This window comes from Pelodiscus sinensis, chromosome 6, assembly GCF_049634645.1.
Source record: "Pelodiscus sinensis isolate JC-2024 chromosome 6, ASM4963464v1, whole genome shotgun sequence".
Taxonomy (NCBI): domain Eukaryota; kingdom Metazoa; phylum Chordata; order Testudines; family Trionychidae; genus Pelodiscus; species Pelodiscus sinensis.
The window spans coordinates 22679436-22697944 of NC_134716.1; the positions used below are offsets into that span (position 1 = coordinate 22679436).

At 42.5% G+C, this 18509-nt stretch overlaps 1 protein-coding gene across 10 annotated transcripts in view; it reads left to right on the forward strand.

Annotated features, from left to right (window-relative positions):
• The window catches only part of FREM1 (FRAS1 related extracellular matrix 1), a 109461-nt gene that overhangs the window by 55717 nt on the left and 35235 nt on the right, over nucleotides 1-18509 (forward strand). For 5 of the 10 annotated variants that reach the window (XR_012904626.1, XR_001367860.3, XM_006117829.4 and 2 more), the window contains 5 exons: nucleotides 788-932; nucleotides 3607-3748; nucleotides 5112-5307; nucleotides 6582-6846; nucleotides 16221-16635. Coding sequence is in view for 8 of the 10 variants with exons in the window: in XM_006117829.4 (XP_006117891.2) it covers nucleotides 788-932; nucleotides 3607-3748; nucleotides 5112-5307; nucleotides 6582-6846; nucleotides 16221-16635 (1163 nt within the window). In the remaining 2 variants the exon portion in view is untranslated. Of the gene's footprint in view, nucleotides 1-787; nucleotides 933-3606; nucleotides 3749-5111; nucleotides 5308-6581; nucleotides 6847-16167; nucleotides 16636-18509 lie in introns of those variants that run through there. The other 5 variants (XM_075931551.1, XM_075931552.1, XM_075931550.1 and 2 more) reach the window with 5 other exon arrangements.

Below are 18509 nucleotides of genomic sequence, written 5' to 3' on the forward strand. Positions count from 1 at the left end.
AGAGGTGCAATGGAGATCAAGTCCTCATTGTGTTAGGCACTGAACAAACATGACAGTTCCCTATAGGACATATAGTCAAAGTGAATAAAACAGGTAAGATGGGAGAAAGGAAATACATTGTCAGGCTTTTTTAGATTGGGAACTGAGGCACAGAGAGATTGAACAACTTGTCCAAGGTCACACAGAAAGTCTTGTATCCATTCTTTCAAACATAATGCCAGCCTTCCTTCCTAAAGTAAGCCCCCACCCCGCAAGGATCAGGTAAGGCACAGAAGAGTGTTTTCTGAGCATCTTATCGCCCAGGCAAGGGTGATATTTTGGGAGCATGTGGGGGGAGCATAAGCCCCTCATACTGGGACACTGCTTATTCTTCTTCCCCTCAGTATCAGGAAACAAGGGGAAAGTATGCAGCATGACTCTCACCAACCTCCCACTCCACACTCCTGAAATGGCGCCCTTGCCACAGTCAAGTAGAAATTTTCAATTGGGAGGGAGGAAGGGATGGAAAAAAATATAACCTATTCATTCAGAGCAAAGATAATTTGGAAAGGAGTTTCATTCTTTTAACAGGTCATACTGCTCTCTTTTAGTTGCTGGTATACTGATGGATTAATGAACAGCTGCTGTTTACTTGGCTTCTCGTGTACTAGCTGAAATAAACGGGATGTGACCAGAAGCTATGGTGGGTTGGGGAGAGAAGGAGGATGATGAAGGCAGAGGGGACATGTCGTGAAATAGATTTTGAAGGAGACAGATTTTATTTTCTCTTTTCCCCTCCTCTCCACAGGACTGAGGCTGGTGTACATGCATGATGACTCTGAAAACCTCACTGATGGTTTTACCCTCCAGCTGTCCGATGGGAAACATAAAGTCCTCAGAACCATTTTGGTAAAGGTCATCCCGGTTAATGATGAGAAACCAATGCTGAGCAAGTAAGCCACATGTTCCTATCCCCAATTGTGGAATGTGTTCAGATGAAATGATTCAACAGTGATCAACACAGCAAAATGGTGATTAATAGGGCTATTCTGCCATAAATAGCCACAGACTAATGCCAACAAAGATGTTTCTGCATGTTCCACCATAGGACTGTTCAACAAGAGCATTCCCAACAAAGGTCACAGTTGATAACAAGAAGTGCCTACATCACAAAGTTTGTTTTCATGTTTTTTATTTAGGATATGATATATATGTAGGGATGTATTCATTCAGACCTTAGTTAAAATATTTAAACACATCCGTAATCTTTGTACTCCCTCTGCTGGCCAACACATTCAGTGGGGTTGACTTTAGCGATCTCAAAGACTAATAGATTTATTTGGACATAAGCTTTCATGGGTAAAAACTACCTACAATAGCTTATGCCCCCAAAAATCTGTTAATCTTTAAGGTGCCACAGGAGTCCTCATTGTTATTGTAGATACAGACTAACACAGCTACCCCTTGGAAATTTCTCTCTCTATTTCTTCTGGCCAGTGGTGACATGTAGCTATTGTATACATCAACCAGCACTGTGAAAATAGCATAGGATTTGAGAACCATTGGACTCCCAGCCAGCTCCAGCACCCTCTGGTCCTGCCGGACCACTGATATGGCCGGACCAGAGAGTTCCAGACCAGAGAGATTCAACCTGTTCTAGAATTCCTTGCTAAACACAGAGGTATATATTACACTTCAGCTGGAGTGATGACCATAGCTTAGAATACAGAGTACAGTTTACATATTAATAAAATGAAATGAGATAATCATAATTACTGAGCACATATCCTTTGATATTTTTCTAGTTAGGATAAAGCTCAGTACATCATTCCCCACATTTTCTCTTTAGAGTGAGGTATAGAAGTGACTGCAGATAAGTGTGTTTCACCTTCTATGCCAAGATGAGTCCAGAAACTGTGTTGCTGCCTTGACAGGCAGTGATTAGATCTTATAATTGGTGATCCCCAGTTGGGGAATCTTGCTCACCCACTGATATGGGATCACCTTTCCTTCCCACGTTAGCCTTGTTCTCCAATAGCCTGCACATATTATGCAGCTGGCAGAGTAAGCAGTTTTGAAAAGAACAGACAGAATGTTCCTGATTTAGCAGACTCTGATTCACTATGAGTCGTGCACAATTAACTTTACATCTTCTTCCATTTAGCTATATGGATCACCTTCCCTAAATGTAAATCCAATGGGTTTCTTTTCTACCCCAAAGCCCCTTCTAAAGACCCTTTACTCAGACACCGGAAACAATTAGCCAACTAATTCCACTAATGAGATGAAGAATTGGGGTCAGATGACAGTTAGCATTTTTAAAAACGTACCTATAATGGCTTTGTGTTTTTAACCCATCTTCTAATCCCTTTGCATGTTGCTTGTCTTCGTAGATGGTAGGCTTTTTGGGGCAGCGATTGTGTCTCACCTTATCTCTGGTTGGCATCTAGTACATAGTTTCACTTGTATAAAAGTAACTATAGTAAAATTATATGATGGGAGAGCTAAGAAGCAGGTACTAGCTAAAGGGAAGGAAATGGAGGGAGAGAGAGACTGAGAATTAAATTGTAGTAAGTCTCTGGGGGAATTTTAAACCATTTTGGGACTTCCATCCTACCTGACTTGGGGGGGGGAGGGTTTGTGTGCAATGGCAGCGAGAGCCACCAAGAAGCAAACGGTGGTAAGCAAAACCTTACAGTGATTTGTTCCTAAAGGGCTAATGGAAAGTCTGATTAGGGAAGTAAAGGCAACCAGCAGAATGGGCCTCTGTTCCTCATGAAAGTTCTTTTTCAGAGCTTTGCCAGCCAATGATTAAACAGCCAGGCTACGTCTAACACTGGCATGATTCTGAGTTTTTTCATTAAAAGTATTTGCGCAAGAGAGCGTCTACACTGGCATGTGCTTTTGTGCAAAAGATGTGCTTTTGTGCAAAAGCATCCGTGCCAGTGTAGACGCTCTCTTGTGCAAGAAAGTCCAATGGCTATTTTCGCCATCAGGCCTTCTTGCGCAAGAAATTAACGTTGCCTACACTGGCCTCTTGCGCAAGAATACAAGAATACTTGCACAAGAGGGCTTATCCCTGAGCGGGAGTGTCAGAGTATTTGCGCAAGAAGCACTGATTTTATACATTAGAACGTCAGTGTTCTTGCGCAAATACTCGCGGCCAGTGTAGACAGGTGGCAAGATTTTGCACAAAAGCAGTCGCTTTTGCGCAAAATCTTGCCAATGTAGACACAGCCCCAATTAATTAAGTCACCGTCAGAGCCAATAGAGCACCTATTGATATGGTCTGTAATAGCAGTTTGGCCACCTTGTTCATGCTTCTCCTCTACGGCAATCCAAATAATGACTGTAGAGGGGGCAGACAAAATTGATACTTGTTAAATCCAAAATTGCTTCTGATCTGTTTTGTTTTTGTTGCTTTTCACTGTTGTTACAAGAAACCAGTCTTCTCTGCTTGTTGTTTTGCAGATAAATGTGTTCTTCTTTAGTCATTCCATCTGCAGTTATTATTCGTGTCAGCTTCTGAGTAATCCATTTCCTGGCAGTGCTATCACTTGTTAGAAAGATTACTTTTCTATTTTCACATCAATGCACGAGGTTTTTCTTTTTCTTTTTTCCCCCCAGGAAGGATGAGCTAGAGGTGAACATGGGTGAAACCAGAATAATTTCTAGTGCTGTTCTGTCAGCTGAAGATAAAGATACCCCTAGGGAGAGAATTTACTATTTATTTGAAAAAATTCCAGAATATGGGCAGCTTCAGCTCAAGGTTAGTCTTTGTGCTTAAAGAATAAACAAGCAAACAACTCTCTCTTGTTAAAACAAAAAGAAGCTGATTCTCCTTTATCCTGAATGCCTTCCGTGTTTTGGAATACAGTGCTACGGCTAGCTGACTTGTGTAGCTGAACCATGCAAGATACTAAATCAGAGGTTTTGATACTAGTGGTGGGAGTCTCAAGTCTGGTGAAGCAAAGGTTAAAACCATCTGAGGATCTTTACAGGATAATGGTAGAGATGGGAGGAATAGGAAAGAGAACAACTAGACGAAAGGGGATGAATGAACAACCCGAGAAACAGAGGATGGGGAGATATTTCAGAATCCTGGAAGAAAATGGAAGGAGACCTCACAAATGAGACTCTAACAATTGTTTAAGAGAGAACCTATCAATAGGGGGAGAAAGAGAAAAGGGAGGTCAGAAAATAAGTGTTTGAGAGAGAAAAAAGGAATAGAGGAAAAAATAGGATAAAAAAGCAAGGCAGAAATAACAATCTTTTCTTTTTCATGTATGTAGAAATTGGATATTGTATTCCAGGTAGCATGATTCTAGAAGACAAGTGGGACTTGGTTCTGAATGAGGGTGTTGGAAATGGGAGCCTAGTGCCCCAAACACCAGGGAGGGAAATAAACTGCTGTCCATGGTGTCCAATATTTGGCCAGCTATTTGGCCGATTGAGTGTGGCTAGTTGGCTTGAACAATGTGGCTAGTTGGCCAGTTGAGTGTGGCTAGTTTGCTGTAGTAGTAGCCACAATAGTGGCTACTGCTTCAGAACGGAATATGAGTGTGTCTGAAGCCTGTGCTTGTTGGTATTTTAACATCGTTTGCTCCAGCAGCATGTAATGCTGGGACACAACTCCTGCTCAATACCACATAGTGTATTTGTTGTTAGATATCTTGAAATCTTCTGCAGTGCAGGATATTGCATCTGACATTTTAATTTTTTCCAGGGAAAGAGTCCATGGTTCCCCAATTCTCCCTACCTCTCTCTAATTCCCCACAGGCTCTTCACTTATGCCTGGCTGGCTTTGAGCCTGAGCAGAACTAGGAGTAATGGGATGAAATTAAGAAATGGAAAATGTAGGTTGAATATGAGGAAATACTTCCTAGCAGTGAGTTCTGTTAGGTTCTTAGCATGTGTTTTTCCTCCTGCTCCTATGGCTGCAAAACTCCTTCCAGCTAGTGTCCCTGAAACTTCCTATTAGGTAGGGGGTCCAAATTGTGAAAGGGGAATACAGGTAGGCTATTGTTGGCAATGGTGTAAATATCTGAACTATGTCTACTAACTGAGCAAAGTTAACTTAGGGGAACTTATGGGATAATGTGAGGTTGCTGACAGATTTTTATTCTTTCTAGGTTGGTGGGGAGTGGGTGACTCTCCAAACTGAAATGAAGTGCACCCAGGAGGAAATAGATATGAATCTTGTGAGATATGTGCATACAGGAGCTATGGGATCCAGGAACCAAGACAGCTTCACATTTCATCTGTGGGATGGGGACAACAGGTCCCCAGCACTGGATTTCCACATAACTATCAAGGATATAGAAAAGGGTAAAGATCTGGCTAATTTTGCATTCTACCATGCCTAATCCTTATACTAGGGCAATCTGAAAAAAATAGCCATTTATGATCCCTTCTTAGGCCTTAACCCTTTAATGAGCAGGGTCTAACTATCTTCAGCGGTCTAATTATCTACCGTAGTATCTGCCGGCAAAGAAGTCCTTGTGGGATTGGATCTATTAATTATTTTTGAAGAAGGCTTCCTAAGATTTCAAAAGGTTGTATACTCCGTTCATACTTTATCCTTCACCTCATGGGACAATAAAGTGGGTATTGTACATATTTTGTACATGGGTAAACCTATGCAAAGAAAAGTGGGAAGCAATTTCTTCAAAGCATGTAATGAGAACAGCAAAGCTGAGCGTATGGTTCAGGATTCCTGACTTCTCATGGAATTAGGCCTTACTTCCTTCACTGGATTTGTATTACAAAAGATGTTTCCTCTATTGTGGATTTATTCTTGATAAATGTGACACTACTTGAAAACATGAATACATCTACCTACATTATGTAGAATCCTATATATAGTAGCCCAATGTCTGTGACTCTAACACTGAAATGCTGGCTGTTGCCTCTGGGTGGCGTTGTTGCCTCAGTCACGTCCTTCGCCTCCCGCCGTGGCACTCAGCTGACTTCTGCGCCGCTCAGCCGGGCCACAGCGGGGAGCAAGTGGTGCAATCGGCTGTTTGGGTGCCGCGGTTCCCATGCAGCACAGGCGCCATGGTGCCCAAACGGCCGATTGCACCACTTCTCCACCGTGGCGGACCAGTAGAGCGGCGCAGAAGTCTGCCGAGTGCCACGGTGGGAGGCGAAGGGGGGCGGGGCGGTGACATACAGCGTGACAGCGGCTCCAGGCCCCACCCCCTTGCCGTCATCACTCCGCCCCCCTTCGCGTCCCACTGTGGCGCTCCATTGACTTCTGTGCCACTCAGCTGGACCGCTTTGTGGGAGCAAGCAGCGGTTTGGGCTCTGCGCTCCCTATGCAGCATGGGGAGCGTGGAACCCAAACAGCCATTTGGACTCTGCAGTCCCCTGAGTGAGAGAGAAGGGGGAGAAGAGAAAGAGAGAGATGGAGAGAGAGGCAGGAGGCGGAGGAGAGGTGAGGTGAGGTGAGGCAGTAGGAGGAGGAGGAGGAGGAGAGAGACACGGATGTGGAGGAGAGACCCGAAAATCCCATCTTATGATGGGCTATTGGCTACTGTTATAATAATAGGCCAGAGAGAAATATAGATGACACTTTTACCTTGGTATCATGTATCTTGCAGGGGATATTGCTGTTTTCATAAGGCCACTTACTGTAACTAAGGGGGATAGAGGTTACTTGACAACTGATGTTCTCCTTGCAATTGATGGAACTGACAAACCAGAAGAGCTCCTCTATGTGATAACTTCTCCACCTCAGTATGGACAGCTGCAGTACGTCAGGTATCCTGGAGTCCCCATTGCAAGTTTCAGCCAAATGGATGTAGCAGGTCAAGCAGTCTGCTATGTCCACAGTAGCAAGGCAGCTGCTCCCCAAGATCTATTCAGGTAAGCTCTGAAGAATTCCTTCTTGCTTGTTACTTTTGCTAATAACAAAACTGATGGAAAGATGGTAGTGATGGTGCTGTAGCAAATAGCCAGTGTTTATATGACAAGAGGCATTGCTTCTATCTTGAATTTAGCCCTGACTTACACTATCTCAGGGGTGGCCAACCCACGCCTTGTGAGCCTCATAGCTTCCCCCATGGCTGCCCCACATGCCCCTACAATTGGCCCCCAGTCCCCTATGCTCACTGGGTGCAGGGGAACCATCCAACACAGAAAATGGCGCCGGCCAATGGGAGCCTGACGTGGCCAAAAAGCCTGCCCATGGGGCAGTGTCCTTTTTTTTTTGCTCAACAATTTTGGTGCAGCTCTTCACATTTTTTCTGCTGCTGTTTCGGCTCTCTTTATTTAATGGGTTGGCCACCTCTGTGCTCTGTGATCACTACTCTTCCTTTAAAACATGAAATAGGAATATGGGCTATATTGGTTTGTCTATCATGGTTCAAATATTGTTAGAACATGCAAATAAACTAGGCCAACAGCAACCATGTGAGGAGAGTGGGCTTCAGTAATGTTCCTTGTGGCATTTCTCCTTAAACTATAATATTTTTCTTGTTATTTATGACACTGATTTTAGTATTAAATTTGTCAGTAGACAGGAGACAGAACTGGGATGCACATTCTTTCAATATTCACCTGAAATCCTTCAGTACCATATATTATTTCAACTACATGTTCTTTATATTCCGTCTTAAAAATCTATGGATTTTGCTGCATCATGTTACAATTTGTGACTTTGCAACATATATTTTTGTGGGGATTCTTTTCATTGTTGTTTAACATCAGTCTGCTGATAACTTGTCTAGGTGTTGCCCTACCATGGTTTTGATGGGATTTGTTATCTTCATTTTGGGATTGCTTGCTTTTAACTCCAAGGTTGTCAATCTGCCTCTCACCCATCACTGAATACAATGAGCACGTTCAATAATTCCTTGGTGCCCCTGACTGTCTGGCCTCTCATCTGGCCCTCTGGATGCTGTGCTGGCCTTCATGCTAATCTCTTTTCAAATGCTCACGTTCTTCACTCACGCAAAGAAGAATTACATGGTTGCTTCACACAAACAAGGATTACATAATTGCTTTTGTAAACAAAAAAAGATCTAGTGCAAAATGTTCTAAAAAGTAAATACTACTATTACTACTATTCTCAAATTTAAAAAAGAGAGCAAGTAAAAGGGTGACCATAGTGAGTCCCAAGGACCCTTCTGGTCTGTTCTTGCCTTGACATCAGTAACAGACACAAACAGCCCGTTTGGATCCATCTTTTCCAATGGCACTAGTCCATTCCTTTCTGCAAGTCAGGGTACACCTAGGCACACTATTGCACAAGGGTACATTTTAGCTACATGGCTACAACTGAAGTATTGAGATCTTTGCTAATTTCCAAAGCATTGTGGTTGGTGTTCAGTGACACACAGTTTTCTAAGGCCCATGGAATTCCCAAAACTTCCCATTTCACTTTGCACAGAAGATCTTTTTGACTGTTGAAGGGAAGATTTAATTAAAGGGTAAATCTTTAGCAAAGCACCTAAACAAAAAGGCTGGCTTGATTGCTGGGGAGCTGTGTGGCATAAAAGAATTGCCTCTCCTCCCCTGTAGAGGGCACATGGTAGTAGAAGTTGTGGAGTGGCAAAGATATAAGAATCTGAACTAAAGTGGAGCCTCTCTCTCTGGAATTCCCATTTAGGGATGTAAGTGACTAATCGATTATCAATAAGCCAATGCTTATCGGATAGTCGACTAGTGACTTGACTAGTTGCTTCCCCCTGCCTTTGCTGGCTCTATCAGAGAGAGGCAGCAAGGTGGGGAGCAGGATCCAGTGCTGGGGGAGGGGGGAAGTTGGCTAAAAAGCCGGTTCCACCCCAGTACCATCTCCATGGGGTGAGGGAACTGGAGGCGCTTCTGCCTTTAAAATATAGCAAGAGCAGAGCTCTTGCTACATTTCAAAAGCAAAGCACTGTACTCCTGTCTTATGCACTCATCTTATAGAAATCCCATCTAAGTTGTATTTTCATTCTCTATTAGTAAGTAAAATAATAGCTTTTCAAAAATAATAGCTAATGGCTCAGATACTTCCTCAATCAGCTCCTTGAGTATTCTGGGATGCATATCATCAGGCCCTGGTGACTTGAAGACATCTAACTTTTCAAAGTAATTTTTAACTTATTTTAACTTCAGAACATACCCAATTTTCACTAGCACCTAGCACTATGTTAATATCCAGTCCAGGGCTGGCCTTACCATGAGGTGAACTGATGCGGCCGCCTCAGGTGCCAGACTGTAGGGGGGCACCACTAGGACCCAGAGTGTAAAAAATTGTGTCTGCTGTTGGTGCATATATAGGTAGCGGAGCAGTACCATGAGAGGAGCAGGAAGAAGGCAGAATTGAGCACTTTCAAAGTTTTGGCCCAAGCGAGGGAGCATGAGGGCATCATTTCAGCTCCCCGCCTCAGGTGCCAAAATGTTGTGGGCCGGTCCTGTTCCAGTCACCACCAAACTTCTAGATGAAAACCAATAGAAAGATGTTAAGCTAACCCTAACCCTCTCCCATTTCCACATTTTCTGTTATTGTTTCTGCCTCTTCATTGAGCAATGGGCCTACCCTGTCCTTTTTCTTCCTCTTGCTTGTAGAATGTCGTCTTATGCCTTCGCCTTTCTAATTTTGCCCTTATATATTTGTGTTATTTCCATCCTTTGTACTTTGACCTAGTTTCCATTTTTTTTATAGGACTCTTTTTTTATTTTTAGATCATTCAGGATCTCCTGGATGGTCTCTTGTCATACTTCCTATCTTTTCTATATAGTGGAATGGTATGCTTAATAATGTCCCTTTGCTCCCTGACCTTAATAAAGTCTGCCTTCTTGAAATCCATTGTCTTTATTTTGCTGTTCTCCCTTCTACCATTCCATAGAATCATGAACTCTATCATTTCATGATCACTTTCACCCAACCTGCCTTCCACTTCCAAATTCTCAACCAGTTCTTCCCAATTTGTTAAAATCAAATCTAGAAAAGCCTCTTCCCTAGTAGCTTTCTCCATCTTCCGAAGTAAAAAATTGTCTCCAATACATTCCAACAACTTGTTGGACAGTCTGTGCTCTGCTGTGTTATTTTCTGAACAGATTTTGGATAATTGAAGTCCCCCATAACCATCTAAAACCATTGAACTGAATTAATCGATAACATATCCCATTGATTCCCCCATTCCTCTTTTGTTTATTCTAGATGGAAGTCTGAAGCTTGGGCTATCCATCAGGGGTGTGTCTAGCCTGGCAAGATTTTGCGCAAAAGCAACTGCTTTTGCACAAAAACTTGCCAGCTGTCTACAATGGATGCTTGAATTTGCACAAGAGCACTGACTCTAATGTACAAAATCAGTGCTTCTTGCACAAATACTTTCACGCTCCCGCTCGGGAAAAAGCCCTCTTGTGCAAGAATACTTGCGCAAGAGGGCCAGTGTAGACAGAGAAGAACTGCTTTGCGCAAAAAAGCCCCGATGGCTAAAATGGCGATTGGGGCTTTTTTGCACAAAATCACGTCTAGACTGGCCACGGATGCTTTTGCTCAAAAGCACTTTTTTCACAAAAGCATCCGTGCCAATCTAGACGCTCTTTTGCGGAAATACTTTTAACAGAAACACTTTTCCGTTAAAAGTATTTCCGCAAAATCATGCCAGGCTAGACGTAGCCCAGCTGTTTTTCTATGGCTTTAAGGTTGGTTGTTCAATACTTGAGATCTCTCTGCCTGAGGTATTAACATATCTTGATTATCTCTCTGGTTTCAAAACCAATTTTAATAAATAAATATACTAATAAGGTAGCCAGATTACATTCTTTGACACAGCTCTCTTTTGAATAATCATAAATTAATTTAAATACCTTGGTGCCTATCAATTTGAATCCTCATATTAGTGTAATGTCTTCCTGATGATTTGCTTCCATGAACCAATGTAATAATAACAACACAGGTAGGTAGGCTCAAACTTGGCAAATTGTAAATTTGCCATTTTCTGTCTCATATTCCAGTACCTTAATAACAGATCTTTAGCTGATGTACACAGGAACATCATACATCATTTATTCTTTCCCAGTTCTTTGTCTTCCTAAGAAACAAGAAGGTCTCGCTCTGCCTAATATGAAAACTGGCTTTTGGTGACAGAAAGTGAGAGCAAACTCACCACAATGCAACTTGTGTTGGGAATCTTCTTTTTTTTTATCAAAAAGAACATAAGAATGGCCATACTGGGTCAGACCAATGGTCCATCCAACCCAGTATTCTGTCTGCTGACAGTTGTCAATGCCAGGTGTCCCAGAGGCACTGATCAAGCAATTTCTCTCCTGATATCCATCTCCACCCTTCTGACAAACAGAGGCTAGGGACACCATTCCCTTAATGGACTTAACCTCCATGATTTATCTAGTTCTCTTTTAAACCCTGTTATAGTCCTAACCTTCACAACCACCTCAGGCAAGGAGTTCCACAGGTTGATTGTGCGCTGTGTGAAGAAGAACTTCCTTTTATTTGTTTTATCAACAAATGACTTTGTTATATGACGGAAGAACTTAAAAAACAACGAATAGGCCTGCAGCACCTTAGAAAAATACTGTTTGTGACCATGGGTGGCAGATCATGTAGGCGAAGGAAGGCACAGCCTTCCCAAAACTGCCTATGTGCCCGACCGCTGGGGAAGGCTGAGACCATGGCGCTGCGGCTCAGCTTTCCCAGACACCGGAAAGGCTGGGGCTGCGGTGCGGCAGCCCAGCTTCCCCAGCCACCAACGAGAGCTGCCCCGGAACTCCAGGTGGCCAGGAAGGAATGGGCTGGAGGTGGGAGGGACTTGGCTCCAAGGGTAGGCTTCATGCAGAAGGCGTAGACCAGGGGCTTACCTTCCCCAGCTAGGCCTTCACCTGACACCAATGTCTGTGACCGTCAATAATGTATTCCCTCATGTACATAGACTGTGCCTTTCCTTCTTGTGCTGTGCATCTCATTTCAGTACAATACGCTTATTAAGTCTTCAGTAACATTAATTCTCCCACAGGATTTTTGAATACTATAATGATTCTTTGACATGCTGATGAGCATTAATCTATTCTAGTTCCGCAAGAGGAGGAAATGAAGAAATACAACAGAATTTGTAGACAAAAGTTTGTCACCTTTAAAGCCCGGTTGGCAGTCTAGTGTCAATCAAATGCTCTGTCACATGCCCAAGTTCTGGGTTCAGATCCTGAGCCAGCTGCACAGGCCACATAGACTGAAGGCAAAGTGTCTGGAAGAACAAAGTTCCCGATGGTGTTCATAATTTATCCCCATGGGCCATAGAAAAGAAGGGTGTAACTAGAGGGAGATTCTCTACTGCACACAGCCTTTTTTTTTGGGGGGGGGGGGGTTAAGCTGATGAAAATGCAGATCATGTTCTGCAAAAATAATGAGTTTTGAGTAGAACCAGCTGAGAATTGTCCATAAAAATATTTCATTTATTAGTTTTTGTTTTGCACAGAAAATGGGATGTCCATAATATTCACATTTTCTATGGGAAATTTTCTATTTTTCCAACATTTATGGATTTTCCTTTGGGCAAAGTCAAATTAAGTATTGGGTTACCCTGATCAAAATACTGTAGTTTGTTGAACCAAACAGAAACATTTAGTTTTGGGTCAGTTCTATATTAATTTGCCTGAGCTGCCATGGTGCCTCGTGGGAGTTGTAGTTTAGATGCCTCCATGTCTCCAGTCTCCTGTAAGGGCTATGCTCTCAGATTGGACTACATCACCCATGAATCCTTACATTCCCTTGTATGGTAAAAGTTTCATGAGGCATTTCAACAGTTTTATGATTGCAGTATTTCTTGGGAGATGTAGTCCAATCATAGAAGAGAAGTCCTATGTGACTTTGTGGCAGACATAGTTCAACAGTGAACCTAGTTGAAATGAAATGTTTAGACATTTCTGAATCAATATGTTCAGTTCAGAATATGAACTTTTCATTCTACAAAAAAATTTATATTGTGACCTTTTGTCCCCATTTGAAAAAAAAATCAAACATTGAAATATTTGAATTTCCTATGAAGTGGAAAGTCTGATTTTCAACAAGCTCTAGCTGTGCTTATTTCTGTAACAGAGAACACAAGTGAGTGAGTATTTGTTAACTTCCTTGGCTTTGTGATAGCCATGAAGCAATATGGTATTGTATAGATCAAACTTGCACAGTTTAAATTAAATCACTTCAAATCTTTGTGGGGGTGTGATTATTTTAGTTTGAGTGACTTTTCAGTTTAGCTCAAACCAGTTCTTAATTACTTTAAGATTATCTGAAATAGATCCAGTTTAAATTAAAGTAAGTGTCCACACACCCTTTTGCATTTGCTTGACTAAATCAGTTTTAAATGACCTCTTCAGCTAAACTGATGCAACTCTGCATGTAGACAAGCTCTTCATTTTCTGTCTGGATCAGTGGAGCAGAACCAAATTAGAAAGGCTGGCTTAATAAAAGTAAGACTGTGGTATTTTAATAAATATGTCAGTATGAATCACTATAATTTATGTGCCTTTCTGTTATAATTTGGCAAAGAATTTGGTTGTGTTTAGGGATATAAATACAGTAACAGATTATTTTCTTTTTGAACTAGGAATGGTAACATTAATTATATGAGGTTGGGGGAGTTAAATGATCAGATTTTTACCTTCCACTGAAGTACTTTCTTCAGTAATAAATTTTCTTGCATTGTTTGGTGCTGCTGGCCTGGAAGAAAGATTTGGCAATGCTTGTTTGGACAGATGACTTCAAATGATTAGCAACCTGACATCAGATGCTGGCAGCAGGACGCTAAAAGAACATGCTAATGTCCTCCATTTTGACACGCTGGCTTGCTTTTGTAATGAGCTGGCTCTATTTATGATTCCATTTTTATCTTTTAAATGCCATGACAGATGGCAGGTTCTGCAGCCAACTCTATTGCCATGGAACTGCAGAAAGCATAAAACTTTGGTAATGGTGAAATCAAACCATGCGACATGTCCTTCTAACTAAACCTGAGAGTTCTGCCCCAAATTTCATCAGAGTGATGAGAAATTTGGCTGCTTTTCATTCCTTGGGGAAAAAGAGTCGCAGTAAATCTGAAATAAAAAAGACTGAAGTGTAGAAAGAGGAAAGTAGAGGAATAGGAACTTCTTGGACACAGCCTCTTCATTATTTGCTAGATCAAGTTACATCTACTTTGTCATTTTCAGCCTTATTTATGTATCTAAGATAGTCACAGAATCTGTCTAGTGACCTGTAGAAGAGTCTGGATTAATTTTTTGTACACATGAACTGTTCTTCCTAACTCTTTTTATTAAATATTGGTTTCAGAGATTTCTCAGACAACCATCCAAGGAGATCTCCAAAAAGGTGGCTTTGTCAATTTGCACTTTTCCTCTTTCTATAAAGCCAAAAATAATCTTTCATGACCATGAAAACTCTTTTGTGCCTGTTATTTAGTATTATTATTTCAGCGGTATATTGGTCGAGCTAGATTATCAGTAGTACACCCCCTTTATCACTGGCACAGTAACTTCAGGTCAGTACAGACAGCTGCCACTATGTTCCCTGCTGGGAATACTGCCCTTAGTAAACATACTTCTTCTAACTCCTATATAGTCTCTGGCCTGCCTATATTCATTCCCATCTGTCTCATGGCATAATGCCTGCTTACAAGTTGGTCAGACCCTAATCATTGGGCATTGGCACAGGCAGTGAAGGGTTTTAGTTGGACAGCCTGTGTAATTCTGCAAGTCATTTCCATGATGAAGGTCACTTATAAACAAGGTAAACCACTGCAATCTTAGTTCTGAGCATTTGGTTCTTTTAATACCTCTCTGAGTTCAATTTGCAAGATTCTCAACCTCCAGATCAAGGTGAAACAAATTATCAAGTTGTCGACTATCTTTTACTTGGTTTATGTAAAATGGCAGTCCAGTGCTGAGAGGAAAAAGCAGCTAACTGGGAATGCATCTGTAGTTATGCTTGAAATATCAGTTGCACTTTCCCATGTTAATTTACAGTGCTGAGCCTGATGATGCATGCACACAAAGTGCAGTATATTTTGGGAGGTAGGATGGGGGTAGAGGAAATATATCAGCACAGAAAACAGCTTATTGAAAAGCAAATCTTTCCACTTAGTGCATCCACACTGTGGGCTAAAGTTGAATTACGATACGCAACTTCAGGTACATTAATTGCTTAGCTGAAGTCAAGTAGCTTAACTCAGCTTTAAGTGCTGTCTACACAAGCAGGAAGCTGAAAGAAGAACACTCTTCCTTCAGCTTCCCTTACTCCTCATGAAATGAGGGTTACAGAAGGCTAGGTCTAGACTACACTCTTTTATCAGAAAAAGCTACGTAAATTGTGCTCAGCAATTTGCATAGCTTTTTTCTGATTGTTTTTCCAGAAGAGGCTTTTTCATCATTTGGTCCCAGGACCAAATGGAGGGAAAGCCTCCTCTTTCGGAGGAGCCCTTATTCCTCGTAGAATGAGGCACACAGGTCTCCCTGAAAGAGTGCATTTGCTCTTCCGCAAAAAAAAAGAAGAGCAAATGTGTTCCCTGGATGCGACATATCCCGGAAAACCCCGCCAGTCTAGATGTACCCTGAAAAGCCTGTTATTCCAAAATTACAGGCTTGCTGTGTAGACACACCCTCCGTTATTCTGAAATAATGTGAGTTATTTCAAAATAAACGTGCAGTGTAGACGTAGTATTAGATGGATAGCATAGTCATTAGTACACATTTCCATCCTTTGGGATTTAAACTCAGGATCCTTGAGTAAGAGCCTTACACTGAACTATACAGCCACTCAAGAGCTGAGCTATTTCATTAGGGGGGAAGGCCATTGCCAATTAGGTAATGAGAAAAATAATTAAACAAAGTCTTTGGCAAGTGAGGTCCTTTCATGAGCATTGTGCATGGTTCATGAACCAAAAAACAGCAGAAACAACTTTTAAAAAAGCAGTGAGTAGCCCTGTGGCACCTTTTCAGCAGACACACATCACGGGACTACTTTTTTGTTAAAGTTGCTTTTAAAGTTACAGACAAACATGGCTACCCCTCTGAGACTGAAAAACTGCAAGATAGATATACCCTAAGTTGTGTGACTAACTTCCCTTTGGTCTAGGCTTGAATTAAGAGAAAGGCAGATACTGTCGGAGGTGCAGTTTTTGATGTGTGTTTCAGAGTCAATGCAAGGCAAATCCTTTAGTAAAGGTGTGTATTATCATTTCATTTCAGTAGATGGTGAATCAAGAACACATGTTGAAGGCTGCCTTGCCTCTCTTTGCCAGATTTATCATCAGCAATGGACTGAAGACTAAACATGGAACGTTCGAGATCATGCTGGAAACAGTGGACCAAGCTTTGCCCATAGTGTCTAGGAACAAGGGGTTAAGATTAGTGGAAGGCACTATGGCACTCCTTTCTCCTGATGTCCTGCAGCTTTCAGACCCAGACACTTCCTCAAAGAACCTTACTTTCCTCTTGGCACAGCTCCCTCAATATGGCCATCTGTACCACCGCGGGGCAGTGCTGCTGCAGCACAATTTTACCCAGCAAGATGTGGACAACATGGACATTGCATATAAACACGGAGGAGGGGATTCCCAGATTGACAGGTTTACATTTGTTGCAACAGACAGGACTAATGCAGGCTTCCTTGTAGATGGGAAGGTGCAAATGGAGCCTGTGGCATTCATCATTCAGGTAAGTATGGCCAATCGGCCTGTTTTAAAAAGATGAGTAAAATTAGATTAACAAATATAAAAATATTGGCTCCAATGGGCTTAGTGCTAGAGCTTCCTTGCTGTTCTGCTTCAGGGACTCAGCAATGGTAGGGATGGCCTCACAGGATAATTAACCAACGGAACTCATTGCTACAGGGTATCACTGCAGCAAATAGTTCAAAATGGATTAGACAAAAGAATAGGAAAATATACCATCTCTGTTACACAAAGGTGAGATGAATATTACAAGGCTTTTCAATCTTCAAGTATTAAGGCCTGTCAGGGGTGACAGCCCTCAGAGGCCCTTCAACCTTATTCTCTTTATTGAGTGACCTAACAGCCCCCAAGTCTATTTACAGAACAGCCACATGGACTCAATCACTATAGGCCCCTGTATTCAGGGTATTCGAGCCCAGTGGCCTCAGTCAATATGTCCACCCATGTATTTGGGGTATTACAGCCCAGGGGCTTCAGCAACATAAAAGCCCCATCTTCAGGATATTACAGCCTGGCAGTCTCAGTATATATACATGTCCCTATATGCAAAGTATTATGACCCCATAGCCTCCGTTGATATACATGCCCCTATAGGCAGGGTCTTACAGCCCAGCGGCCTCAATCAATATGTCCGCCACCTAAAGTCAGGGTATTATGGCCCAGTGGCCTCAGTCAATATGCACAGGTAAAGCTCCCACCCCATGCATAGGTAAATGAGGAGGAGGTAGGGGGACCCAAGCCCTCCCTCTCCACTGGATCTCAGCTCAGGGCTCTGTTGGCAATGGCACAGTCCACTGCTCACTTAGCAAGGAAACCTGCTGCAACACACTGAGCACTCAGGGAGCAAGTCCCTGCCCTAGGCTACTTCCTACCAGATCCTGGCAGACGTCCTCTCCGTACTCTCACTTAAGTCCTGCAGCTTCTCTTGTAGCACCTCTCGGCCTGGCTGCCACTGCTTGGTCTAGCTGCATTTCCTCCCCTGAAGCTCCCTCGGGTCTCTTTTCCCTTCAGCAGTCAGCCCAGACTGAGCTGCTCCAGCAGCCTTTATAGTTAGTCTCCAGTTGAAGCAGAGCTGTGGGGGAGGGGCCTTCTCAACCAGCAGGGCCAAGGTAACTCCACCAGCTGCAGTGTGGGGTTGATACACCTCATCACAAGGCCCCAAAGTTAATGCCAGCTGCAATGAGGATGAAAACCTGTATTTTCCTCCCAAAGGTATATTGCACAATAAGTTGCACTTGATGTGGCTGGGTGTTGTTGGGCATACGAAAGCATCTGTCATGAGCCACATCCAGGAGAAAATACTCAACTAGATAGCCTATTGCAGTTCTGTGAGGGAAAGTATGTTTTACAACTCTTACAAGAATCTATTTAAACTTTAACCCTGCCCTAGTGCTGAACCAGAATCCTTTACAGAGTCCTCTCTCCTTACCAGTATCAGGCTATGTCTAAACTGGGAAGGTTTAGTGACAAAAGTGCTGTCAACATACAAAAGTGGCCAAAAGTAAAAACCAGTCAAACCATATTTTCTGCCTCCCATTGTCAACATTTCATTGCCACATTGCTAGCACCCTATTGACAAATAGAGCAAAGCAATGTGGGTAAGCAGTGCAGTGTTGTAGGAAGGCAGAGCTGATACCTGTGCTCCTTTCTATTCCCTCTTAGTTGCTCTGTGAGTTTTCCGTGCTGTGGCATGCCAAAGTAGCATAGCAGTTTCTCCAGCCTTTCTTCTGTAGCAGCAGTGTGCCTGCCACTGTGTTCCAAGTGCAGGTCAGAACAGAAGTAATCCAATGATTTGCTCTTTGTTCCCCAAACAGAGCAGCTCATTCAGCTGTCAGATACTTCTGGGAGCTTTGAGAG